The following is a 26923-nucleotide window of genomic DNA, read 5'->3' as shown; positions in this document are numbered from 1 at the left end:
TCACTTTTTGGCCTATAATGAATATTGTTTGTTTTTTTTACAGAATTAGTCTCCTAAAACTTAGAGTTTCCGCTTGTTTACTTAAGCTTTGTGACCCAACTATGGCAAGAACATTTAAAAAATGCAGTGAAAAACCAAACAAAGTTGACAGTAGTCATTGTCTCAAACTAATTAGCAAACCTATTTTAATAACTAGATCATTTTACAAGAAGACATAACATTTTTACTAAAATTACATCACAATATTTGTATTTAAAGTTGTTTAAAACAATATTTTGATCACTAATGTCAAACAGCAGTAGCTGCTTATCTAATTTTAAGTACTGCAACTTTACATAATTTGTTCTACCACATCCATAATATCCTTTTTTTATTTAAAGACAACTGTATGGTAAATCCACCCATTACTAAACAACAAACATTTGCAGTCTGTGAACTAGCTTTTGCTTTTGCTGCCACCAAGTGGCAAAAATAACACAATGCAGGTTATTCTGCATGTGTAGAGAATATACTGACATTTACTAAACCTTGGGTATATTGGTTTTATGTTTATATCTACATTAGTTACAATACAATACATATATATATATATATATATATATATAGTTCATATTGTATAAACCAATGTTTATATAGGGTTTTTTATGAATACCCATGTTTTTTGTTGTTAGAACAATATACTTACCTCTTTCTGATTCTTTTCATTCATGTTTTAAGGAATTTTTTAATACATATTTGCTTTGTTTGAGGAACTAAATGAACAAAATAAACAAACAACGCTTGTTTTCATTTGAATTGCAATTTATTTCAAGTGACGCTAAAATCAAAAACCCATGTTTTTATTTAAAAAAAACAAACAAACCCTTAACACTTCATTTATATCCCGAACACACACACACACACAATATCAAACTCGAGGTTCAACGCGAGAACGCAAAAAATCCCAACGCTGCGGGCTGAGAGCAGACTGTGCGAATCTTGGATATATAAGCGTCGTCTTCAGGCCTGTGGCAGCTTTAATGGCTCTGATGAGTCGAGTTCACGTGCAGCGCTAGCATCAGGTCCTTACGTTAGGTTTGCATTAGAGGAACTGCTGCGTTCCGTTTGAAGTCGGAACTCGGAATTTCTGACGCTACCTCACCAAACCACTGCTACTTTTACGGTTAATCGCACTTTTATCGTATCTGTTTCACGGTAAATCAGTCGTACGCATAGTAATGTTTGATTCTTCATGTTTCTACGCTGTTTTCGTACGAAAAAAATGTAGAGCGTCGTCAACGACTGGTATTGCTATAGCGATTGTGGTTTTCAGTGGAACCCCAAGTTCCGATGTAAATGGAATGCAGCAATGATACACACACACGAGGACACAACAGAATGCACTTATTAGTTTGTGTGATTTTGTGGTTATAATATAAATCTCGCCCAGTGTGTGTGTGTGAAAGCGTTGTCGTACAAATGTGTAACTGTGTTTGCACACTCTTCAAAAACGTGTCAGGAAAGCATTTATACAGAGCAGAAGCTACAAAAGAAAAGTCGTGAAAAAGCGTGAATGAACGTGACGGCGAGTGTGTTAACCAGCCAGAGGCGTTTCAAGGAAGTTTGAGGGGCAACATCAAAGTAAGTGTGCATTAACAACAGAAAATACAGTTGGGAATGTTGAGTATAAGGTTGAAAATGATCTGTTGATTATTTTCGCCAGTTATCGATGAGTTGTTTAGGCCATAAAATGTCCAAAAATGTTGATCAGTGTTTCCCGAACTCTGGAAATGATGACGTTCTCAATCAGTTTTAATGATTTCTCTGTTAAATGGAGCAAAGAAACAATAATAGTCACATTTAAGAAGCTGAACAATCAAGATAAACTACTTCAATAATAATAAATTGATTATCAAAACAGTTGGTGATGTCGTCATTGGCAGATGAGGGTGGCGTCCCTCTCCATTCATTAAAATGGGAAGAAAATTGCATAAAAAGTGAAATATACTGTATATGTAAAAAAAAAAAACGGGAAAAAGTTGTTTTGATACCAGATTAGCTGATGGACAAAGTAGTTGAAGACCTCACAATGTTCTGAAATACCAAGAATAATGAAGAAAAAATAAATGTGCCGACTCAGCATTCCCAACTGAGTGGACCAGACGTCCACACTATGCCAAAACTAAAAGCAGTTTCACACAAATGTATTTATTAGTGGTTTCTCTACGTGTCAAACCAGGTGTTTATTTATGTTCATTTAAATCTCAAATCTAAAAAATCAGTAATTTGTGTGAACTAAAGCTACTTTTCTGACAAAAACTCCAGAATTCCAGTTGGAAAACAGTTTCCTGTTCACATATGACAGGCGAAAGTCCAGAACATCCAGAAATGTGACCAGGGCGGTGGATCTGGAGAAGTCCAGAACATCCAGAAATGTGACCAAGGAGGGAGGTGGATCTGGAGAAGTCCAGAACATCCAGAAATGTGACCAGGGAGGTGGATCTGAAGAAGTCCAGAACATCCAGAAATGTGACCAGGGAGAGAGGTGGATCTGGAGAAGACCAAAACATCTAGAAATGTGACCAGGGAGGTGGATCTGAAGAAGTCCAGAAATATCCAGAAATGTGACCAGGGAGGTGGATCTGGAGAAGTGCAGGGTAACTTTCACTGACTTTTTTGGCAGTCAATTCCAGGAGAATAATCCAGACTTCAGAGCAGAGACAGAAACAGATGACTGATTCCGTGAAGGACGATGGTGGAAGACATCTTGGACTTACAGGAAGTGTCCGTGTGGAGGCAGGTGTTTGTGGAGAGGTAGAAGAAGACCACAAGCTCCTGATTCCTCCAAAGATGTTCAGACTTATTTCACGTCATCTTCTCATCTCGGCCCCTGAAGTTGTGAAGGTTGGATCATATTTTTTTTGTCTTGTGGATCCTGAGACGTTTTTTTTGTTAGATTTTCCATCCACTAATTAATGTAGTGGGACTATAAGAAGCGGATGAATGTAAACACCTGGTGGCGTTGTTTCCTAGACTAAAGTTACGCGAGTATAAAAATCGTAGCTGAACCGTCTTGATTCTCCATTTTTTTAAATATTCTGAGAGTAGCGTAGAAAAACGCAGACGCGTGCTTGTCTGTTTGTTTTGTATTTTCACAAAAACTTATCGGCGGTGTGGTGAACATCGGGATGAGGAGGCGGAGCAAGGAGTTTGCATAAAAAGCTCTCCGTACGCAGGTGTTCCGGTCACATGATGATGTCTGTGGTTCTATTCAGAATCAAGGCATATACTGTATATACATATATATATATAGTTGTTTTACACTTGTGTTAAAGCAGTGATTCCCAAAGTCTGGGTCACGGGAGGTTTATTTTGGGTCCCCGCACAAATTTTGTCCAAACATCTGTTGGAAATTAAGCGAGAGGTGGAGTTGCGAAAATGTATTTTTAAAAATAGCGTTTTTTTAGCTCCTGCTTTGTAGCTAAAAAGCCAGAAACGATACAAAAGTTGAACAAAAGAAGATTCTGCGATGGCTGCTCATGTGAGGGTGCCGTTCACGCCAAACACGCTTTCATCTAAACTCACTCTTCAAATCAACTTTATCAAACGTGCTGAATGTGGAGAGGGAAAAATGCCAGGAAACACGTGAAAAGAAACTTGAAATAAAAAACTTGTGATCGTCCGTTTCCATGTCAGCACTCGGCGTCGGCGCCGCCGTTCAGCGGGGCAGCGGCGTGTGTGTCCTCACCGCGTTCGCTGTGGTCGACTCCGTTTGCCTGGACGTTCTTCTCTGTCACCTTTTTATCGACTTCCACGACGCTGTTTGGAGGAAAAAGCATATTTTAATCAATCAGTAAGTTAATAAAATAGAATCTGCTTCAATAATATTGGCTGCCACGTTTGTTTGTGTTTGTATAAATGACATCATAGTTCTATAAACATGTCATCACTGACTCAGAACAGTCCTGGCTAAACCTAGAACTTGATACAATTGTTGTATATCTGCTCCTGGTCTCTTTTCTCTGTCTCCCATTTTTCCTTTCACCACAACCTGTCTTGGCAGATGCTGCACATCTTTGAGTCTGGTTCCGTCAGAGAGTTTTTTCTCTCCACTGAACTGTTGGGTTTTTCTGCTCTCCATGATGTTGAGATATTATGTTGACATTCGGCACTATACAAATAAAATTCAATTGAATTTGTTTGTGTTTCAATGCAAAAAAAACAAAAAACATATGCATGTTTTTACTCTAGGCGGCCAGCAGAGGGCCACCAACCACTAGTAGTAGTCAAAGTTTAAAGAGCTTGGTGTTTTTTGACAGTGTGGTAAAGTTTTGGCCATACAAGACTTCATTTTACCACATGATCAGCAAAAACATAGCACATACACACAATGATATTTTCTCAATACCGTGATACAATACAAAAAATTGGATTCACCGAGACTCGTATGGACAGTCCCAAAATGTCTAAATGTCCTCTGCAGTTGGGCGTAAGGAAAACGTAAATTACATATATATATATATATAAAAATTGATATCGGTATCAGTTTTCGAACATATATGTAAAAATATACATATATATATACACACACATATATATATACATATATACACATATATACACATATGTACACATATATGTATATATATATATACATACATATATACACACATACAGTACTATTTTTATATATTGTATTTACAATATGGGTTTATTGTTAAAACAATATACGTATCACTTGAAAACATTATACCCAAAAACACTACACGTATATTGTCTATATACAGTATGTATACTATATATTGTGAAAACGATATACTTATAACAATAAACTGTTTTTACCTGATCATTATATTGTTTTAAGTATATTGTTTTTACAATATATAATATACGTATATTATACAGTGCAATATACATATATTGTTTTTACAATACATATATATAAAAAATTATGTATATTACAATATACGAAGTATGTTGTTCTAACATTAAACCTATATTGAAAAAAAGTATAAATTGTATACTTTACTATACTAATACTAAATATTTATATACATATATTATATTATTGTTAAAAGAATATACACATATCTCGTATAACACTATGCTGATATTGAAATAAGTATATTATTTTTACAGTACATAATATACATATATTCATACAGTACAATATACGTATGGTGTTTTTTCATATAAATATAGTATTGCCTTAAAGTATACAATGGTTTATATTGTTAGCATAATATACTTAAAACGTATATTATTTTAAGAATAAATCATATTTTTATTGCTGTTTTCTGCTGATTTGTTTAAATTTCAACAAACTTAATAACAAAATAATTCACACAGTCACTGTTTGAGGTTGTGTATTTTTTTTCACCTGTTGATGACGCAGCCGTTGCTGAGCGGTGACTCAGCAGTTTCTCTCTCAGACAGCGAGCTGCAGGATCGTCTCTCCTGCCACGAGCCCGACTTGGTTTCCCTGCCGGTGTCTGAGCTCTTCCTCCTCCTCCTCGCCACGACGGGTCCCGGCCCGGAACCCCGTCTCTCCGGACTGAACCTGGGCCCCGCGGGGTCACAGGGGACGCTCAGTGACGCCGGACCCGCCGGAGCCTCGGGTTCTTTGCCCGAGTCGCTGCTGGTGCGTTGGCCGTTCAGGCTGTCGGAGGAGGAGACGTGGCTCAGCTGGCCCTCGTCTGAGGAGACGGAAATAGATGATTTTAAATATACTTACTCGATTAATAACCAGATATTTGAGTAATAAATATATTTTTATTGTTTATTTCATCAATTTGGACTTCTCATATCTAAAAACATGTTATTTCTAATTTTGTCTGAAACATTTTGACTTTTGAAGCCTTTTTTTTTTTTACATCATTTAGTTACATCATTTTTTCCACCTCAGACTGTTTAATCTTCTTCTTTAACCTTTTTAAAGTTGTGTGAGATTGAATCGAGCAGCTGTGTTTAATTCTGACACACGAGGTCGATCGATCGTGGAAAAGCAGATAAAATCCATCGTCATCGTCATCGTCATGTTTGTGTTTGTCCTCGTCTGTATTTACAGTCTCAACAGGAGTCGAAACTTCTGACCTCAGTTAAAATCACATGTTGGGAAAATTGATCGACACAATGATCAACGACACGACCTGACTTAAACCTCAGATACAGAAGAGACTCAGTTTTTCAAAACCACGACTTCTGATCTCCTTTGACCGGTTCTTCTCTCTTTTCTATTGTTATTTCAGTTTGAAATTTATTCTCCTGTAAATGTTTTGAACCATGGACACGGGATTTTTCTGAACAAAATAGAGAGCTCACCTAGCATCATCTTAGCTGTGTTTCTAGCATTATTTTAGTTGTGCTTTAGTGTAGTGTGAGTAGTATTTCAGCTTTTTTGGTTATTTAAGCTTTGTTGTTAGCATTTTATCTTGGTTTCAAGTGTAATTTTGGTTAAGTTTCAGCTTCATTTGAGCTGTTTTCAGATAGCACCATTTCTGCTGTGTTTAGAAGTATCATTATGGCTTTATTTTCATGTTAACTAAGATATGTTTGAGCATAATTTTAGTTTTAAAATGTCATTTTAGCTTTGCTTTTAGCACCTCCATGTCTTTAGTCTTATTTTAGCTGTGATTTAGCATCATTGTAGCTTTGCTTGAGCACAATTTTTTACGGTGTTTTAAGTTTTAGACTTTTGGGGCAGTTATTTAAGCTTTATTGTTAGCTCTGTTTTAGTGTCATTTCAGTTGTGTTTTTAACACCATATATAGATACATTTTTACATATTTTTAAGAGTTATTTCAGTTTTGCTTGTGGTTTAAGTTCTATTTCAGCTTTGTTTTGAAAAAAAAGAGAGGTAATTTTAGCTTCACTTTTAGTACCACTTTTGCCATTATGTCTTCATAGTATTCTTTTAGCTTCGTTTTGGTGTCATTTCAGGTGTCTTCATGTACATTTTCTACCATTTTATTGTCTCCTCCTCAGGTGAGTTTACCTCCAGATCCAGCTTCTCCTGCTTTGTTGCGCCTGCGTCTCAGAATCACCTCCAGCTCAGTGTCCTTCTTCCCCGGCGGCGTCGGCCCCGACTCCTGAGAGCCGCGGCTCGGGCTCCTCTTCACCGACTCCTGCACACACTTTAATACACATATATATGTTTTATTATATATCATGCTCAATACCACAGATTAAAACTTTAATGCTGTACACTAAGAAGCTCATTTTTACCAGAATGCCTTTCAGTTCCTCCATGGCGCTCTCGTGTGGTTTCACCTCACAAGATGGTGGTGGTGGTGGCGGCGGCGGCGGCTGGAAAGATAAAATATAGATATTTCTAATTATTATTTTTTGTTTATTTTCTCCAGGAAAAGTCACTTTACATCGATACTTCTATGTTTCCATTTGAAAATGTTTTATGACAACAATCTGCCTGGCTAGTGCCTGATTTTGCGGTTGTTGTTTGTGTAGTTTCAGAAAGTATGACTCATTTTTGAACAGCGATAATAGAGATCTGGTGGCTGACGTCACACAATCCCAGCATGCAACACTCAGAACTAATACGACGGCATTTTGGCAGGAAAATGGTGTTGTATTATATTCATATACATTTTGTTAAAAAAGCTACAATTTTACTGAAAACATGACAAGAAATTTGAGAATTTGTGCTGATTGCAACACTAAAATGATGCAAAAACACCAGTTTAAAAAAAAATCACTATTATGATAATAAAACACATGGCAAAACTACAGTACAACTGAGTCATTTGAGTGTGAAAAGAACCAATCAGGAAGTGAACACAGGAAACTGTGTCACCATTTTCAAAGTACTCAGTTTTTGCCCTTTCACAATAAAACACTGCTCCCAGAGTTCTCAAATAAAGAACTGAGCTACCAGCTGTATTTACTGTCATTTAGCTTTGTTTTAATGTCATTTTAGCTGTTATTGCGGAATCACTTTATTGGTGTTTTACAGTCATTTGAGCTTTGTTTTTAGCTGTGGTCTTAGTTGTATTTAAGCATTGTTTTAGTGTACTTTTAGCATCAGCTTGTTCGTGATTTAAGGGCCATTTTAGGTGTGCTTATACACTATTATGTGGCCTACAGTCATTGTTGTGTACATCACTGCTTTCTCCCACTGGGGATTAATAAAGTTATTTATCTGTCTCTTATGTATCAGTTTTCTGGGTTTGAAAATGTCTAAGATTACATAGAACAGCGGGTTTTCTCCATGAAGCCTAATTTATGCATTTCTAAATAAAAATGAAGACATGTGGGTGTGGCCTCATTTTCTCTTTTGCTCCGTGAATGAAATGAAATCTCTTTAAAAACTGCTGCTGCTGCGAGGACGTCACATATTAGAGTAATGGTTCTTCCCGAAAGAGACGGAGAACAATAACACAACAGACACAGTTTATGGACCAGAGAGGACATTAAAACGACGTGTGTTAAGCTAATTAAACCTGAGCTCTGTGTGTGTGTGTGTGTGTGTGTGTGTGTGTGTGTGTGTGTGTGTTGGAGTCGGGGGGAGGGGCGTGTCTCTTCCCCGGGGAGCGACTGTGGCATCAGATCACAAGATTGATGCAAACATCAATATACTCACTTTCACTGCTGTTCTCTGTGGCAGCAGGAGGGAGGAGGAGGAGGAGGAGGAGGAGGAGAGAAAAGAGAGTAATCAGCCTGAGTGACATCAGACTCCATGACAACAGCCTCATTTCCAGGAAAAGGAGAATCACAGTGACAGTGTGCTTTAAATTGAAGAAATATAAAGTCAAATCCTCTGTTTGCCTTGACCTTTGACCTCTCATTCTTAATGGACGTAGAGGTGAAAACAAATGTAGGTCAAAGGTAAAAGAACAGAGGTTTGTCCCTGAAAGGTTAATAAACAAAAGAATAATCGTCACCTTGGTTTCCTGGCTCTTCACAGGCCGCAGGACGACTCCATGTTTGATCCTCTCCATCATCTCGTTCACCGCCTTCACCTTCACGTCGTTCACGCCCTCAGACTCTGGACAGAGAGACAGCGACAGTCAGTGTATCAGTATATATTACCTGTATATAAATACATAACTAATAGTGCATTTACTATTTATTACTGCACGTACTCAATGATGTAAACAGTATAAATAAAAAGACTTTAAAGTGATGGTTCAGGGTTTTTTTTAAGTATATTTGTACCATGTCATGGTGACACACAGTACACTGTCAGTACAGTATAACGACCTGAGGCTGTCACCTGAGTGTCACTCACCTGGAGGTTGCTCCGCCTTCACAGAAACTTTGGAGCCTTTGGAAGTTTTCCTCATGATGGCGATCAGCGAGCTACAGGAAAGACGGAGACAAGCGACGACTGAGAAATGTAGTTTGAATAAGATTGGACCTTATATCATGGAGTTCTAAGCAATTTTGTGTTTTTTGATGAGGCATCAGAATTTGCCGCCCCCTAGCGCCCACACCATGTGACATTAAGTGAACCTTTTAATAGCCAAAACAGCAAAATGGCTGTTTGATCCAAAATGGCCACCCTCCTGTTGGGTTTAGGTGATGGGCCCAAGAGACTTTTTTGTAGATCTTATCCTGACAGACATGTATACCAAATTTCATGTGCCCACGTGAAACCATTTGCAGGGGCTGTTTATTTTACATTTTGTAGGGGGCGCTGTGGAGCCATTTCGCCACACACGTTCCCACGACCCACCTCAGAAAAAATTTCGTTATTACCAACGAGTGTGTCAAGTTTCGTGAGTATGCGATAATCCGTTGGCTCTCTGGACCAATTTCTTACATCCGTATTACGTAACGTCAACACAAACAAACAACGATGTTGTTATGAACCTCCTCACCTGAGGGGGTTGCATCTCGATGGGGGAGGTGGGGGAGGCGGTGGAGGGGGAGGAGGCGGTGGCGGGGGCGGCTGCGGGGGAGGAGCAGGGGGAGGCGCCACCCCCGGTTCAGGGGGTGGGGGTTCTATGCTGGTTGTCGTGGCGACCTTCTGCTGCGTCTCCTGGAGCTCGAGGACTGTGGGGAGGAAGTAAATAAACCTTATAAATACAGTGTGAAACGACAACAACATGAATGTTACTTGTGTGTAAAGTCAAACTGTATTTTGAGACACACTATGACATTTATAAAACATTTCTTCTTTTTTTTGACAAAGTTAAGGAAACAAGTTTCCCTATCGGGTAGCTGTGAACCTGGATGCTAACTTGAGTGTCGTTAACAGACTCTGGCGCTCTAATTAACTAAATATCCGTGTTTTTCTTGCGAGGTGTGAGCCGGTGTTCCCACACTTTGGTTGACATCAAATTCAAGGACTTTCCGGGAGCAATTCCCTTAAATTCAAGGACCAGAATGTGCTGACACAGCTTAAGACGGGAGGGCAACTTGTAAGAGCCTTTCTTTGTCCCTGATGGCGTCTACTTTGATTGATTTGAAAATTCAAGCACTTTCAATGACCCATGACTATTTAGAGCAATTCTAAAAAACTTTCAAGGGCCTTGTTTTTTTAATGACATTCACAAACTTTCAAGGATTTCAAGGATTTCAAGGACCTATGGGAAGCCTGAAGGGCAGTTTGGCGGCATGAGATATTTACCTAAATATCAACTTAACTTCTTTCCTGCACAAAATTCAAGCACTTTCAATGACTCATGTCTACCTTTTACCTTTCAACCTTTTAAAAGGTCCTTGATTTACAAGGACCCATGGGAACCCTGGTAAGCGTTCTTTGGAGTAAAACAAGTGAAGTTTTAAGAGAGAGATGAAGATGTGGGTCTGGAATAATGTCCACAAAATCAGACGTTTAAGAACATTGTTTTTTTTTACATATTTCGGATTAAACAAGTACTCAATTGCTCAAGAAAATATGAAACAGATGAATCCATTATCATTGCAGGCTGTATCTTCTATTTAAATGAGAGAATATAGAAAGACAGAAAAAAAGCAGAGGCTTTGTTCACATTTTAAGGGAACACCTGCTAACCAATCAGAAATGAGTATTTTCTGTTGCCATGCCAGCTGTGTCCTGCTTTTTAAATCCTCCTCTGCCCACCTCGGCTCCCCAGCTCCTCGTTCTTCCTCTCCGCCTGCTCCAGTCGTCCCTCCGCCTCCTTCTTCTCCACCTCCAGCAGCTCCAGCTGCCTCTGCAGAGCCTCCAGCTGCTCCTTCACGCTGCTCTGCTGCAGCTGGGCCTCCAGACTCTGCACCTACACACACACACACACACATACATGGTGTTGTAGACCTAAAACTGTTAATCTGTTAAACCGCGTGGTGACCATCTCTCAAAGAAATGGTTCAACCTTCTGCTGATGCTGCAGACGCTCCTCCTCCAGGGTTTTGGTGACGGCGGCGACGTCCTCCAGAGCCTTCAGCAGTTGAACGCTGGGCTCAGCGTTCTGCAGCAGCAGCATGCTCTGCCTGTTGGCCTCCTTCTGCTTCACCAGCATCTGCAGCAGATCCAGAAGGAAGAGGAGGAGGAGGAGGAGGGTGAAAGGTTTTGACTTTGTCCATCACGCACAGTTTGTTTAATTCCTGCAGGCTTCACTGTCCAGGACAGTAAACAACAGATAAAGGAGCAGCAAAGCTGAACGCTCTTTTCCCTAATTGTGTTCTAACACGTGGAACAGAAAGATGGAGAACTTCTTACGTTAGCTTTATGCTAACATAAGAACATTACTTCTGTGTTTCTGATGCTGCTACTATCAACTAACTTACATTTCTTACAGAATATGAATCATTCTTTGTGAGACGCTACGCTCGTTCTAACAAGTTAACTAACATATTTAGAAGCTTTCGTTGTTTATCATTTAAATGCTGCCAACATAGCTTTGTGTTAGCTTTAAGCTAACATGAGAACATTAGTCCCCTTTCTTTCACGTTATGTCACAGTACAGTGTATATATTTTACTCTAACGGCAGGTGTTTATCGGTACCTCATGTGCAAACGTCTCAGCTTTGACTCTGAGGTTCTGCTCCAGGTCCAGCTGGTCCTTCATCCCGTCGTACTCTTGAGCTGCCATCGTCGAGACTTCACCGGACACACAAAGACAACAGTTAACAGCTTAGAAGACAACACTTGCTTGTTTATTTAACACATTTCTAGCTAAATTTACAACGTCTGAAACACTAACAACCAAGTTAGCATGCGTGCTAGCAAAATTTGTTGTTTCTTGCTAATATTACCATGTTAAAAATGTAGGTTAGCAAGTAAAACAACACCAACCAATGTTTTTAGCTTGCTGAGTGTGCTATCCAAAACAGTTTCAGGCTAGCATTAGCATGTATGTTAATGAGCTGCCTCGTGAACGGTACAGCTACGTTGTTTCAGGCCAACATTAACACGTTTCACTTTCAAAATTTAACATTTCAAAAGAACATTTATTTATGTTTAATTTTTACATTTAAATTATTTACATTTATTTTGCACACATTAAAGCTTTGCTATGTGGAAGAGAGCTGCGATATGTAATAAGGACAGTAAAGAGAAACGTTAGCACACAAAAAGGGAAGCCTAAACATTTGTACTGCCCCCTGGTGGCTGGGGCTGCAGTACTTTTCCACGTGACTCACCTCTGTTAAATCTCTTGATGGTTTTGGTTTGCTGCTCGACAGTTTCACGAAGCTCCTTCATCGCTGCTTGGTCTTTCTTTGACTGCACACAGTCAAACAAAAATTATCATCATTATTATTATTATTTATCCTGCTGTGCCTCATGAGCTGCCGGCTGCTATGTTTGTAAATTTAATTTAATTTTCTCACTTGTAAACAAGTCTGATCATTGTAATTTGTCCAAACACAGCTTTCAAAGCTAGTTAGCAGTTAGTCCTAAAGATCGTGATTGAGATAATAACAAGAAGAATATTCTGTTCAGTGCAGGGCTGATATTATTGCTGAACCCCACTGTAAACAAATGAGGTTGTATATTAAATATAATGTTCTTAATGGCTGTCGACATACGCCACAATCATATGTGGAGGTTCTCCTCACCTGGACGCTCAGCTCCTCTATCCGTCTCTGCTGGTCATGAATCTGACAAACAAAATTCTTCTTCTCCTCCAACAGGCTGTTCACCGTCTCAGTCAGCTCTGATGATTAAAACAGAGGGAGTTAATTTTCATATGGAAAAGTCTAATCTACATACCCCCCAATAGGATTTTGTTTGTTTATACTATGAATGCACAGTTGTTAGCTCTAGCATTAGCCCCAGTCGAGACTTTGCACTCCCACCATTGTGCGCCGTACCTTTAACCTGCTGCTGATACCGTATGAAGGTGTCAGGGCTGCTGTCGACACATTCCGCAGTCTCCGTGTCGCCGTCCGTCTCCAGGGCGATGCAGTCGGAGATGCTGGGGAGCAACTCGTCCAGACACGGTCGGGACGACAGGCTCAGGTACTTCAGCTTCCTGTTCTCACAGTTGAGCTACATAGAGGCCAAAGGTTACAAGGATTTTTAACGTCATGTTTAATGAAGATATTCACAATTTTTCCTTAAATTACACCTCATTTTAATTTCCCCTGGCACTGACAGTGTATTTGACTAATGTATTGGGGTAAATTATTGTTTTAATCCCTTACTGACATTCATATCAAATATGTATGTCTTTTATGAGCCTCTAAATGTTACTTAAGCGCACAGTTTCTGCTGTGGAGGCAAAAACAGACAATGTCATCAAATTTTAGAGCTCTGCTCCATTCCCCTGCTAATGCCAGCTGCACCCTGATAATGCTAATGCTATAGCATTGATTATTGATTGTGTGTGTGTGTGTGTGTGAGAGACCTTTGTGGCCACGGCCTCTGCATTTTCCCTGCACGACTTCTCGATCTCCAGCTGAGTCTGCAGAACGCTCACCTCCTCAATCACCATCTGAGACACTGAGAGACACAGAGAGAGAGAGAGAGAGAGAGAGAGAGATTAGGCTTCTTTGTCTGTGACCAGTGCAGAGCCCGTTTAAAATGTGCCCCTTTTTGTGTATTGTTTGTTATTTTGTGTATAGTTTGTGGACGCAGAAGCGTCACATTTCTACCGACATCTCTTGCAGTTCTTGTCCAAACGCCACCAATGTTGACACCTCACACACTGGTGTCCTTAGTAAGTCACCTGCCAAGTTTGAAGGCAGTCAACCCAACTGTTGGACACTTATGTGATTAAGAATCAGACACACACTTTGTTGGCTAACAGCAAGACCTTGGACCCTAGTTTGACCGAGGGTCTTTCCATGTGAAGTTTGCATGTTCTTCCCGTGTGTGGGTCATCCTACAGTCCAAAAACATGCAGAGGGCAATTGCACGCTAGATTCTAGCGTGACCATAGGTGTGAATGATTGTTTGTCTCTGTATGGTGGCCCTGCGATGTACTGGTGACCCTGTCTTTCACCCTACATCAGCTGGTATCTGCTCCAACCTCTCATTTGGAGGAGAAAGCCATAGAAAATGGACGGATGGATGTATAACGCTCAAACAAAACAAGTGGGTGAACTCTTAGTGAGACATCTCCTACTGGAATGAAATGTTAGGTTCTCTTTTAGCCTCTCTAGGGGTCACAACAGGACGATCCGTATGTTTGATTTGGCAGAGATTTTTAAGCCCTGGAGTGCACTGGATGTGCCCCTCCCCCCCTGCCATGGGTCCAATTAACCCAATCAATGGGGCACAATGGGGATTGGGTAACTTGTTCGGGGATTCCCCAGTCCCTGTCCTGACGGGTAGTCACCGGCAATTCTCCAGTTACAAGCCCAATTCCATTCAACTCGGCCATGACCAGGCCTTACCCAGTGTTTCCCTCACTGCCTTCCCCGCTCTGTCTTCATTGATTGTTCCTCATGTTGCCAAGGTGACACTGTCATGTTCTGGACTCCTTCCTGTGGCTGCAGTCAGCAGGAAGCTCCTGCTAACACATGCCTCATCCATTAATAGGGTCCCTTCCTGAATCGATGCACAAGCCCTCTGAAATGTGATTATCTGCTCTTCACTTTCACAACTGAGGGCCAGGATTTAATGTTCTTCCTGCCCTCAACCGCTGCTGAGGCCGTGACTCAACAACAGCCTGGGTGTTTATCATCCGTTCTCTGTCTCTGCTCCACACAGCTGATCAAGACGAGAGTCTTTTGTCAACTGCGTATAAAACGGGACAATCTCGTGTGAGAGGGACTTCCCTATTGTGCTACCAAGAAAGAATTACCTGTTCTCCGTCCAGGGTGAACCCCACCTTTTCCCCTATGTCATCTGGGATTAATCTGGGATTAAAAGAGCAACATGCTTCTGAGACTGGAAATTTGAGCAACAACCTCTTTAAATCAAATACTAACATTAGCCTGGTTTTTATGATCTCCATCAGACCTTGGAGAACAGAGAACTTTGAGAGTCCAGATAATGTTCACTGACTTCTCTGAAGCTCTTGTGAGAAAGGAGAGGATGACAGGAGAAAGAGCTTCTGGGTCTATTTTTAATCCCTGCATCCATGTTTTATGCTTCTGAATGAGCTTCAGTGATGTGATTCTCTCTCTCTCTCCATGTTCAGTCGCTCTATCCACCGCTTCAACCCACACGCCGTGGTGGATTGTTCTCCGCTCGGCTGCACCACAGTTCATCTTCATCTCTGAGGGTCAGAAATGAGAGTGGGTACTCTGTTCCTGATCGCTCTTGGTGATTAACATATAAATATGCGGTAACAATAGTCGGGCGTATACAATAAACAGGGTTCCCACACCTTAGTGGACATCAAATTCAAGCACTTTCCAGGAGGAAATCCCTCAAATTCAAGGACAGAATGTGGTGACACAGCTGCTTAAGATGGGAGGACAACTTGTAAGAGCTTGTCTTTGTCCATGATGGCGTCCTTGGGATATTGCACTTGAATTCAGGCACTTTCAATGACCCATGTCTATTTAGGGAAATTTTCAGAAACTTTTGATTTTTTTCTTTGTCAAATTCACAAACTTTCAAGGATTTCAAGGATCTGTGGTGGGAGACTTATATAAGAAATAAGAACTTCTTTCTTGCACAGAATTCAAGCACTTTTCAATGACCCCATTTAGTGTGATTTTCAAAAACATTCAGGGGCTTTAAGTTTTTTTGTCAATATTCACTGTCAACTTTCAAGGACCCATGCTTTTCACTGAAGGGCACATTGGTGGCGAGAGACATTTACCTAAATATCAAGTTCTTTTTTGCACAAAATCCAAACACCTTCAATGACCCATGAACAATGTTCAAAAACTTGAACAAAAGGACCTTGAATTGTTTTGGTCAAATTCACAAACTTTCAAGGACCCATGGAAACAATAAAGGGCACATTGGTGGCGGGAGACATTTACCTAAATATCAACTTATGACTTCTTTCTTGCACAAAATTCAAGCACTTTCAATGACCCATGATGTCTATTTAAGGCAATTTTCAACTTTCAAGGGCATTGAGAATTTTCAACAATTTTCAAGGACCTGTGGAAACCCTGATGGACTCGGGGGGGGGGCCATGTCTATATTCAAAATCTTTCAAGGGCCTCGCAAATGCTTTATAAAATTCACAAACTTTCAAGGATTTCAAGAAACCATGGTAAACCTTGATAAAGTTGTGCCCAAATTTCGAATAAGAATAAGGAGGAATGGGATATAAAGTCGCAGATAAACAGGCTTTACATTAACACTCACACGCACACACACGTCCTTCCCCCATTTTCTGCTGCTGAATAATTCACAGCAGGACGTTTAAATAATTAACAGGACTAACATGACGAGAGCGGCTGCTGTTCTCTCAGGGGAGACACAGTGAATAAATAAATGAGTGAATGAATAAAGACGTCAGTGACACAGTGACTGTGGAAAGCATCGCAGTTTCTGCTGACTCACAGGATTCTGTCAGTTTCGCTGACACAGGCTCTTTTTTTTGTCTTTAGCTTTAAACCACAGTCGTCGTCGTTTAATTATCTCACATCTTTCTTCTCGGTGGTGATCTTTATGACATTTACTGCAATTTTATTTTAAATTTTACGATTTGTACTGTGTTGTAAATTCAATACAAAATGGAGGATTATCACATGAGATACAATGGAAATATACATACTGTATGAAAACAATGCTCTAGTGGAAGGATGTACGCGTTACCTGCACTTTTTCATCTTACTATTTAGAGTACAAGCACTTTCATTTGGGTATTTTCGTCATAAATGAACCTAAAAAGTCATTGAATCAGTAGAAACTGGACTTTTCTTGAGGAATTTGCACTCGTTTCATGCTTTTTTTGGTGAACTCTGACCTGAACCAGTGCTTTAAATGGACCGGTACATCTTCATTTTACTATTTTGACTTCCAGCACTTAAATTTGAGTGCCTATCTGTCCAATTCCACAAAAACAATAACATCTATTAGACTTTTGTAAATTCACTGACTTGTTGCCACATTTGTGTCCTGGAGGACACCTAATAAAATGGACCTAAAAAAAACTTCCTATTTTAGTGATTTTGAATTGAATATTTAAATAAACATGTCATGAACATCACTAACATCTTCATAATTCAGTGATAACTGATTTAGTAACACCAACAGACATACGCCATACTTATCTTTCCAAATCTACATGATTAACTACACTTTAAATAAAGCTGCTTCTTTAAAACCTGAATATTTCATGATGAAGCTCTTACCTCTGAGAACGGTCATGACGGTTGTCAGCGCCAGTGAACTCACAATTACACGTCTGTATCTGCTACCATCGGTTAAATAACCTCAGGCAGTCGTCATGGAAACTCTTAAACGAACGAACCCCACGCAGAGGACGAGGTGTCGGTGATGGCGACGACGACACAGGTGAGGAGGGAAAGGTGTGAAGGGGTGAGGGTGAGGAGGGTGTCAGCTGTCTGTGGCTGATATTTGAAACCGCGTTCATGTCATTTAACCTCGCAGACCTTTAACCTTTTAAGGAATAAATGTTTTTGTCAATGCTCCAGAGACCTCGACGCAGCAGGTCAAGTGATTCTGTGGAGCATGAGTCAGCACTTTTAAAGCTTTCATCCACCATTTAACTGAGGAATTCACTGAATGTTGCTGTTTTGCTGATGTCAGACGCCTGGTTTAGTGCTTTTCATTGTACAGATATATATATATATATATATATATATATATATATATATATATATATATATATATATATACACATGAGGAACCATTAGTGATTATCTTTAATGAATATTTGTGCATATCTGTCTCTTTTCTTGTATTTCTGCATGTTTTTTATTCATTTGGACCTTGTGTTTTGCAGAAAACTGAGATAAACTGACTTAAAAAGGGAAAGAAATCTGTATGTTTAGTTCTTAATTTTGGGTTAAAGTCAAATTGTTGTCCATATCTGGGCTGTGTGGCTCTGTGAGTCAGCACTTTTAAAGCTTGACTGCGAAACCTGATGGAAACATCCTTCATTTAACTGAGTAGGTCACTGTAAATTACTGCTTTGTTGACGTCAAACACCAGGTATAGCGTTTTAAAGTTAGGTTTTTGAGTATGATTGTCTTTATACTCGTTTTCTCTCTTTTCTTGTCTTTCTGAATGTTTTTTATTCATTTGGACCCTGTGTTCTGCAGAAAACTGAAATTAACTCTCTATAGATATACATATTTTTAGTTGTTAATTTTGGGTTAAATTCATACTTCTGTTCATGAAGGAGTTAGGAGGGGAGGAAGGAAGGAAGGAAGGGAGCAGGACTCACCTCTCTTGATGTGTTTGAGTTGTCGCTCGGCTTCATCTCGCTCCTCCGTCAGTCTGTTACACTGTGAGAACAGAGACATCAGGGTCAACTCATCAGATCATATTTTACATTTGTAAGGAAAATTCGTAACCTTGTGGTATTGTGCGGACGAAGGATGGGAATTCTAACAAAAATGCTCTTCAAACATTGGATATTTTCAATATTCTTAACAATACTCTTAAAAACAATATTATCAGTGTCATAAATCACATCCTGAGTTACCCTGTAAGTCCAGTGTCTGAGTCACAACCACTCACTCTGCTGAACCAAACTCCATAGAAAAAAGTTGCATTTTTAACTCACAGGGACACAGGAGCTGCTGGTCTACTGCTGCCTTGTGTGGTCACTTTGTGTCACTGAGGTTAATCTGAATGAAGGACTTTTAATGCCGAAGTCACAAAAATAAGACATTTGAATTTACTGATGGAGGCAGCAGTGGATCAACAACTCCTGTGTGCTGTGACGTTAAAATCCCTGGTTTTCTCTAAGGGGTTTGGTGCGGGAGAGTTTACGGTCTACGAACTTCAGTTTTCTGTTGGAAAAATCTGTCTGACACTGAGATAATCCTCATAATCTGTGTCCAGATACTGGCAGTGAATGCATCACTTCAACAGGAAGCCTTTGTTTCATCTCCCATGAAAATAATCCAGCAGCATCAGGTTTAGATAAATGGAGATTTCTGAAAGCTAATCTGAAGTTTCTTCCTGTTATTCCTCCCCTCTAACTGCTCCTCTCAAAATGTTGCCCGACAGCCCATCACTTCCGATAATGGAAGGACTCTTTCTTTTTTTCACATTATGTAGGACGCCTGCTGCTGCCCTTCTGATGGACGTGTCCCCGTTGTGCTATATTTAGGACGAGCTTCTGCGGAGACGCCTCGTTTGGATGTCTAAGGAGAAACTTGCTCGACAGCAGCAGCAGATGTAAACGTCTCTGGGGTTGACAAGTTCTGTCTTGGCCAGGACACACATCGAAAGAGTGAGGACTGTGATGAATTTAATGATTTTATTTCCAGCAGATGAATCGTCACAGTAGTTAAAAGCAAAATAGTGGTCATTGTTTATGCCAGAACCAGTCTAGGGTTGCAAAGAGGCAGAAAATTCCCAGTATTTACCAGAAATCTTCCATGGGAACCATTAGTTTGGATATATTCAGAAACTTGGGAAATTCTAGTAGCTGCTAATGTCACAGAAAAGTAGCTCACATGACGCCTATGGCTAAAGTAGCCGCTAATGCCCCAACATTGATGCCACAGCATCTGGCTACAATAGATGCTAACATCAAACACAGATATCACAGCATTTGAATAAAGCCGCTGCTAATATCAAACACTGACGCTATAGCATTTGGCTACAGTAGCTGCTAACGTCAAACAAACAACAGTCATACCACAGCATTTGACTAAATTCGCTGCTAAAGTCCAACACCGATGCTACAGCATCTGGCTATGGTAGCTGCTAACGCCAAACATAGACAACAGCAATAACACGGCATTGTTTATGCCAGAACCAGTCTAGCATCGTAAAGTGGCGGAAAATTCCTGGTCAATTACCAATAATCTATAAATAGATTATAAATCTATATAAAACTTAGGAAATCCATAGGAATCATGGGAATTTATGAGCATTAACTGTACATTTTCAACAATTTAAAGACATTGTCCCTGTTAATATGAACATTAACTCTATTTTACAGCTGTATAAATCTTGTGTGGTCACAGAAAAGTGTCCAGCAGGGGGCAGAAGACACAGCATCATATTAAGTATGTTAGCCTCTTAAATGAAGCTCACTTAGAAGAAGAAGAAGAAGAAGAATAGCCTTTATTGTCGTTATTTTGTGGACAACGAAATTTGGGTGCCACTCCCTTGGTGCAAAATACAAATATATAAATAACAATTTTAAAAGAGAAATAAAAATATTAACAATAAAATAAGAATAAGAAATGTTATTTGCATTTTTCCAGAAACTATGACTATGTATACATTAACGTGAGATAACAAAATATAGCAGCAGATAACAAAATATAGCAGCAAGATAACAAATATAGCAGCAGAGAGAAGTGATTGTCCTGTTTTTGTGTAAACAAAGTGACTGAGCATCAGATTATTGCACTAGCATCAGATTATTGCACTATAAAAAAAATTGCTTTTGTTTATTTATTCAGTTCTGTGATGGCTCTGGGAAAGAAGCTATCCCTGAGCCTGTTTGTCCTGGTTCTGTGGGATCTGTACCGCCTGCCCGAGGGTAACAGGTGGAACAGGTAGTTAGCTGGGTGGAAGGAGTCCTTGATGATGTTTCCAGCTCTGCTTCGGTAGCGAGAGCTGGCAATAGTCTCCAGGTTAGGCAGAGAGCACCCCGTGATCCTCTGGGCTGTGTTTATGATCCTCTGTAGCGCTCTCCTGTCTGCTGCAGAGCACCCTGCGAACCACGCTGTAATACAGTACGTCAGGATGCTCTCAATGGTGGCGTTGTAGAAGGTTACAAGCAGCCTCTCCTCCAGGTTGTTTCTCCTGAGCACTCTCAGGAAGTGGAGACGCTGCTGGGCCTTCTTTACCACCGCCGTGGTGTTGACAGTCCAGGAGAGGTTGTCAGATATCTGCACGCCCAGAAACCTGATGGAGTGGACTCTTTCCACTAAGTCCCCATTTATGTGCAGTGGGGTCGGGGCTGCTCTGCCCTTTCTGAAGTCCAGTATTATTTCTTTTGTTTTTGTGGTGTTCAGTTTGAGGTTATTAACTGAACACCACGCTGTTAGTCTGTTGACCTCATCTCTGTAGTCAGACTCGTCACCATCTGAAATGAGCCCGACTACGGTGGTATCATCCGCAAACTTTATGATGCTGTTAGAGAGATGGGTCGGGGAGCAGTCGTGTGTGTAGAGAGTAAAGAGGAGGGGGCTCAATACACATCCTTGTGGGGAGCCGGTGCTGAGTGTGATGGTGCTGGAGAGGTGTGGACCAAGTCTGACTGACTGAGGACGATCTGACAGGAAGTCCTTAATCCAAAGGCAGGTTTGGTTGGAGAGACCCAGGTGTGAGAGCTTCTGCACCAGGATCTCCGGTAGGATGTGGTTGAAGGCTGAGCTGAAGTCCAGGAAGAGCATTCTGACATAGCTCCCCCGGTGCTCCAGGTGACTCAGCGCGGCGTGGAGCGCTATAGTGATAGCGTCCTCCGTGGATCGGTTTGCCCTGTAGGCAAACTGGTGTGGGTCTAATGTGGGAGACAGACAGGCCCTGATGTGCTGGGAGACCAGCCTCTCAAAGCACTTCATGACTACAGGCGTAAGTGCAACAGGTCTGTAGTCGTTGAGGCTGTGCACTGCTGTCTTCTTGGGAACGGGAATTAATGTGGAAGTTTTGAGGCAGGGTGGGATGATGGCCTGCGCCAGGGACAGGTTGAATATGTTTGTGAAGACTCCAGTCAGTTGGTCGGCACAAGCTTTGAGTACCTTGCCGGGTATTCCATCGGGGCCAGCCGCCTTCCTGGGGTTCACAGTCCTCAGCACATGTCTCACTTCATGCTCCTGAAGTGTCATCATGCCAGTGCTGGGGAGGGGTGGGGGTGCTGTGGCTGCTGAGGCTGCTGAGGGCCTGTCTGTCTCAAAGCGGGCAAAGAAGCTGTTTAGTTCCTCTGCCAGCGAGGCATCAGTCCTAGCAGTCGCCTGGTTACTGCTTCTATAGTTTGTAATGTGATTTATTCCCTGCCACATTCTTCTGGGATCCTTCACAGCAAAATGGTCCTCAATTTTCCTCTTATATGCCGCCTTAGCTTCCCTGATTCCTCTCTTCAGGTCTGACCTGGCAACGCTGTACAGGGCCCTGTCCCCTGACTTGAAGGCGGCGTTTCGGCTTTTTAAGAGGGACTGCACTTTGCTGTTCATCCAGGGTTTTTGATTTGGAAAAACCCTGACCCTTTTGTTGACGGTGACAGTGTCAATACAGTTTTTTATGTAGCAGAGTACAGTGTCTGTGTACTCCTGGAGGTTGTGGCTTGAGAATAAATCCCATAGAGTGGTGGAGAAGCAGTCCTGTAGTTGAGAGAGGGCTCCCTCTGGCCAAGTTTTTATTGTCTTTGTTTGAGGCTTTGTCTTCCTCAGCAGGGGGGTGTAAGTGGGGGTGAGGGACATGCAGAGGTGGTCAGATCCAGCCAGGTGGGGGAGGGGAGTAGCTTTGTATGCATGTTTTATGTTGGAGTAAACATGGTCCAACTTACTATCCCCTCTGGTGGCAAACTTCACAAACTGAACGAATTTGGGTAACACAGTCTTTAAAGATGCTTTGTTGAAATCACCGGCAACAACGAGGACTCCATCAGGGTGTGCAAGCTGCTGTTTGTTGATGATGGCAAGCAGAAAGCTGAGGGCTGTGCTAACGTTAGCATCTGGTGGGATGTAAACAGCTACCACAATGACCACAGTGAACTCCCTCGGGAGATAAAAAGGTCTGCACGAGACTGCCAGAACCTCTATATCAGGAGAACAGTGTGTGTCAATGATCCTGCTGCTGCCACACCACTCGTTATGCACATAAACACACAGCCCCCCTCCTCTGCTCTTACCCGAGTCTTTGTTCCTGTCCTGCCGATGTAGCGTGCGGTCCGCTAGCTGGACTGCAGCGTCGGGGATCAGCGGGTGAAGCCACGTCTCCGTGATGAAAATAACACTGCAGTTCCGTACAAAGCTCGTCGTGGCTGTCTGTAGTTCCAACTCGTCCATTTTGTGGGTTATGGATCTGGCGTTTGAGAGGAAAAGGCTCGGTAATGCTGGCCTGTATGGTTGTTTACGTAGCTTAGCATCCGAGCCCGACCGGCATCCCCGCTTCTGTTTCCTCTCTCTCCGCCGCCTCCTCCGCTTGCTAGGCGGGCTGACCATCCACGGGGATCCCGGCGATCTCACTATATCCTCCGGGATGTTGTATGTCTGCCGATATTCGTCGGTAACAGCCAAGTTGTACCTCAGGCCGAGGTCGATAAGTTCCTGGCGACTAAATGTAACTTTAGCCCAACATAATTCAAAACATAAACATAAGGAAAGTAATAAAAGGGCGCACCAAGTCGGAGAGCTAAAAGCCGCAGCACCAGTGCGCGCCGCCATCTTGACTTAGGCTTAGAACTCAAACCAGCAATCTTCCAGATTCCACCTGGCCATGGGGCACCCCAACCTCAGTTCCCATACCGGGAGTCGAACCCGGGCCACCTGGGTGAAAACCAGGAATCCTAACCGCTAGACCATATGGGATTAAGTTACAAACTAGTTAGTGAACAGTTTAACAACTGTTAGCTTCAACAGTTCAGGTTTCTCGAAATCACCTGTGATGTCATGTGATGTAGGGGGCGTGGCCTCAATGGCCCTGCAGTAAGTCATGTGCTATGTGTGCCCATGAGTACAGGAATAATGTTGATATTCAACTGTATTTGCATCAAATCTCATTGTTTTAGCCAAATATTATGATACATTATGTTATTTATCAACTATATCTAAGTTCACAACCTTAACATTTGAATAAATCTCCACTTTATTCACGTTTTGCAACCCTAGCTGTGCTGTATCGGGTCTTTTTCTGCAAGTCCAGTTCGTACCGCGGTATTTCAGCGATAGCCCGACATGGATTTAGGAGTTAGACCATGTACGGATATAAAGAAACGGTCGTTGTATATTTTCCATATATTTTCATCCATGTACCTCAGGTGGAGACGTAACTGCAGCCGATAAAAAAAAGAATCCAGTTTTATCTGTCCTCCATCAGCAGGAGGAATGTGTCCCACTTTCTCCTCGTCTCCACCTGCGGTCTTAGAAACTGTCTGCTCTCAATTCTCCACAGGCTCACAGTGACGACGGCGGATTCAGCGACGCACAGCGAAGGCAGCGACGCCGTTCAATTCCCACATTCTAAATAAATATTTACATTTACTTACAGACCTGCAGCAGATGTAAGACGCTCATGCTCTCACCTGCAGTTCATGATCTTCCTTTCTTTACTGGAGCTCACTCAGGTGTTAATTAATTATGACTTTCAATCATGTGACTGTGTCAGGAGTCACATGACGTCACACACCTGCACCAGGTCAATTCATTTACAGACTGAAGTCAGTGAAGTAAAGATGAAGCTAAGGAAGTGGATTGTTGCTTAAATGTTAATCAAACTTAAAACACAATAGTAATTTATATATATATATATATATATATATATATATATATATATATATATATCATTTATACTCACTCTCCTGCACCAAAGTCCATCGAGAAAATCAGTGAATTTAGCTCACAGGTAACTGTAGCAGTGACAGATGCTACATAAGCTGCTAACGTTAAACACCAGTATCGCAGCAATTTAATTAAAATAGCTGCTAATGGCAAACACTGATGCTACAGCATCTAGCTGCTAACATCATACAGCTATATACTATATTTGACTAAAGCACGAGCTAAAATCAAACACAACACTGATGCCACAGCATCTGGCTACAGTAGATGCTAATATCAAACTCTGACGCTATAGCATCTGGCTACAGTAGCTGCTAATATCAAACTCTGACGCTATAGCATCTGGCTACAGTAGCTGCTAATATCAAACACTGACAGTATAGCATCTGGCTACAGTAGCTGCTAATATCAAACACTGACAGTATAGCATCTGGCTACAGTAGCTGCTTATATCAAACTCTGACGCTATAGCATCTGGCCACAGTAGCTGCTAATATCAAACACTGACAGTATAGCATCTGGCTACAGTAGCTGCTAATATCAAACACAGAAACATCACAATGTGTAGCTTTAATAACCACACATTGCTACATTAGCTACATAGCTGGACTCTGGACTGTAGCGCCCTCTTTGGTGAAACTCATTTAAAACACCCGTTTATAACAGAAGAGGTCATTAAAGTTCTTAATTTATGGACACGAGTAAAATATTGATGATTTTCTTCATAGCAAATTATCCTTAAATGTAAATGTATGCTAATAACTTCCATTATTTGACATTTCCACGTCACCTTCTTCACTCTCGCGTCATTTCTCCTCAAATAAAATGTATAAAATAAACATTTCGAGGCTGAAACTCGGTCATAAAATGAGCAGAAAACGTTGTGTTCATGCTTAAATGAGAGGGTGAATTCTCTGCTCCGCTTCAATGGCGAGAGGAGACCGTTTTTTTAGGGAGGGGTCCGTGAGTCTTTCATCAGCAGGTCTACAATGAAGCCGGCCGGAGAGACACACCGTGGACCGTGGGACAAACGTGCACGTGAACGCACCACACGCGCGTTGTTAACGCACTTATTATTATATTATTCTTATTATGATGATATTTGTGTGTGTGTCTCACCTCTGTGTGCATGTGTGTGTCCTCCTCACTGTCCTCCATCTGCGCGGATGAAGATGATGATGAAGAACAGGGAAGCATTTCCACAAAAACGTGATTAAAAATGAAATAAAAACAAACGCTCTTTGTTTAGCAGCACATGTTTCAATCAGAGAACATTATTTACTCCTTTTTTTGTTGTTTTCCGAGCACATGGAGAAAGAGATGATGATGACGATGCTCCTGGTGCTGATGCTGCAGCCGGCGAACATGAGCCTCCTCCTCCTCTTCCTTTCACTGACAGCATCATCTGACTCCTCCTCCTCCTGCTCCTCCTCCTCCTGTGTGCTGCAGACACCTTCCAGTTATAGTCTGAAGAATTTAAAGTCTTCACTTCTCTCACCCCACAAAAACACAGGAAATCTTCACCCCCAAATCTTCCTCATCACATCACACGCAGATTATTATCATACAGATTATATAAGGGTTACTTTTATAGGTAAATCCTGAATAAAATTACAGCACGGATTAAAACCCAAATCACGTTTTCAACGTTTCTACAAAGGTTCTTTTTTGATGTTCTGTATTGTGAGGCTGATCTAGAGCCACGTGGTGTGAAATAACGGTCCTGCACTGACATCTAGAGGCCACACTGTGCAATTACAGGGACTGGATTTACTGTACAATGACAGAGCAATCATAGTACAAAGAAAAATGAATATAATAAACGGAATCTTCAAATTTTCTGTCAAATCTATCTTAGAAAGTATATTTAATAAGTATATTTAGGGTTTTTGTGGAGTTCTTTGAAATAAATCACTTAATAGTCAATAGTCATGGTGTTTTTAGGTAGGCTGTTTTTGTTTTTAGTTAATCTTTATATTTGAATTAATGTTCCTGGGGGATATATGAT

General features: G+C 41.1%; 1 protein-coding gene and 1 non-coding gene across 2 annotated transcripts; both read right to left on the bottom strand.

Annotated features, from left to right (window-relative positions):
- Window positions 1-780: 780 nt before the first annotated feature.
- shtn3 (shootin 3) lies at window positions 781-26323 on the bottom strand. The gene is made up of 18 exons (XM_058650202.1): window positions 26198-26323; window positions 26035-26073; window positions 18672-18732; window positions 13752-13846; window positions 13216-13393; window positions 12961-13058; window positions 12544-12625; window positions 11907-12001; window positions 11274-11420; window positions 11024-11177; window positions 9816-9990; window positions 9224-9294; window positions 8877-8980; window positions 8576-8590; window positions 7204-7284; window positions 6974-7112; window positions 5360-5675; window positions 781-3798 (listed from the first exon to the last, which is right to left on the bottom strand). The coding sequence occupies exons 1-18, from the start codon at window positions 26318-26320 to the stop codon at window positions 3672-3674; spliced, it is 2100 nt and encodes a 699-aa protein (XP_058506185.1). The 5' UTR covers window positions 26321-26323; the 3' UTR covers window positions 781-3671.
- On the bottom strand, window positions 23875-23946 carry trnae-uuc (transfer RNA glutamic acid (anticodon UUC)). The gene has a single exon. It is a non-coding gene; the product is annotated as a tRNA-Glu (tRNA).
- Window positions 26324-26923: the final 600 nt, after the last annotated feature.

This window comes from Solea solea, chromosome 14 (genome assembly GCF_958295425.1).
Source record: "Solea solea chromosome 14, fSolSol10.1, whole genome shotgun sequence".
NCBI classification, from domain to species: Eukaryota; Metazoa; Chordata; class Actinopteri; order Pleuronectiformes; family Soleidae; genus Solea; species Solea solea.
The sequence above is the reverse complement of the archived record's forward strand: the minus strand, read 5'-3'. Positions and strand labels throughout refer to the sequence as shown.

Excerpts from the sequence above, each read along its gene's own strand:
- shtn3 (XM_058650202.1), bottom strand. The coding sequence starts at position 26,320 with ATGATGCTGTCAGTGAAAGGAAGAGGAGGAGGAGGCTCATGTTCGCCG. Across the intron at positions 12,626-12,960 it reads TAGAGGAGCTGAGCGTCCAG|TCAAAGAAAGACCAAGCAGC; the intron begins GTGAGGAGAACC and ends GACTGTGTGCAG. Across the intron at positions 11,421-11,906 it reads CTGAGACGTTTGCACATGAG|ATGCTGGTGAAGCAGAAGGA; the intron begins GTACCGATAAAC and ends GATCTGCTGCAG.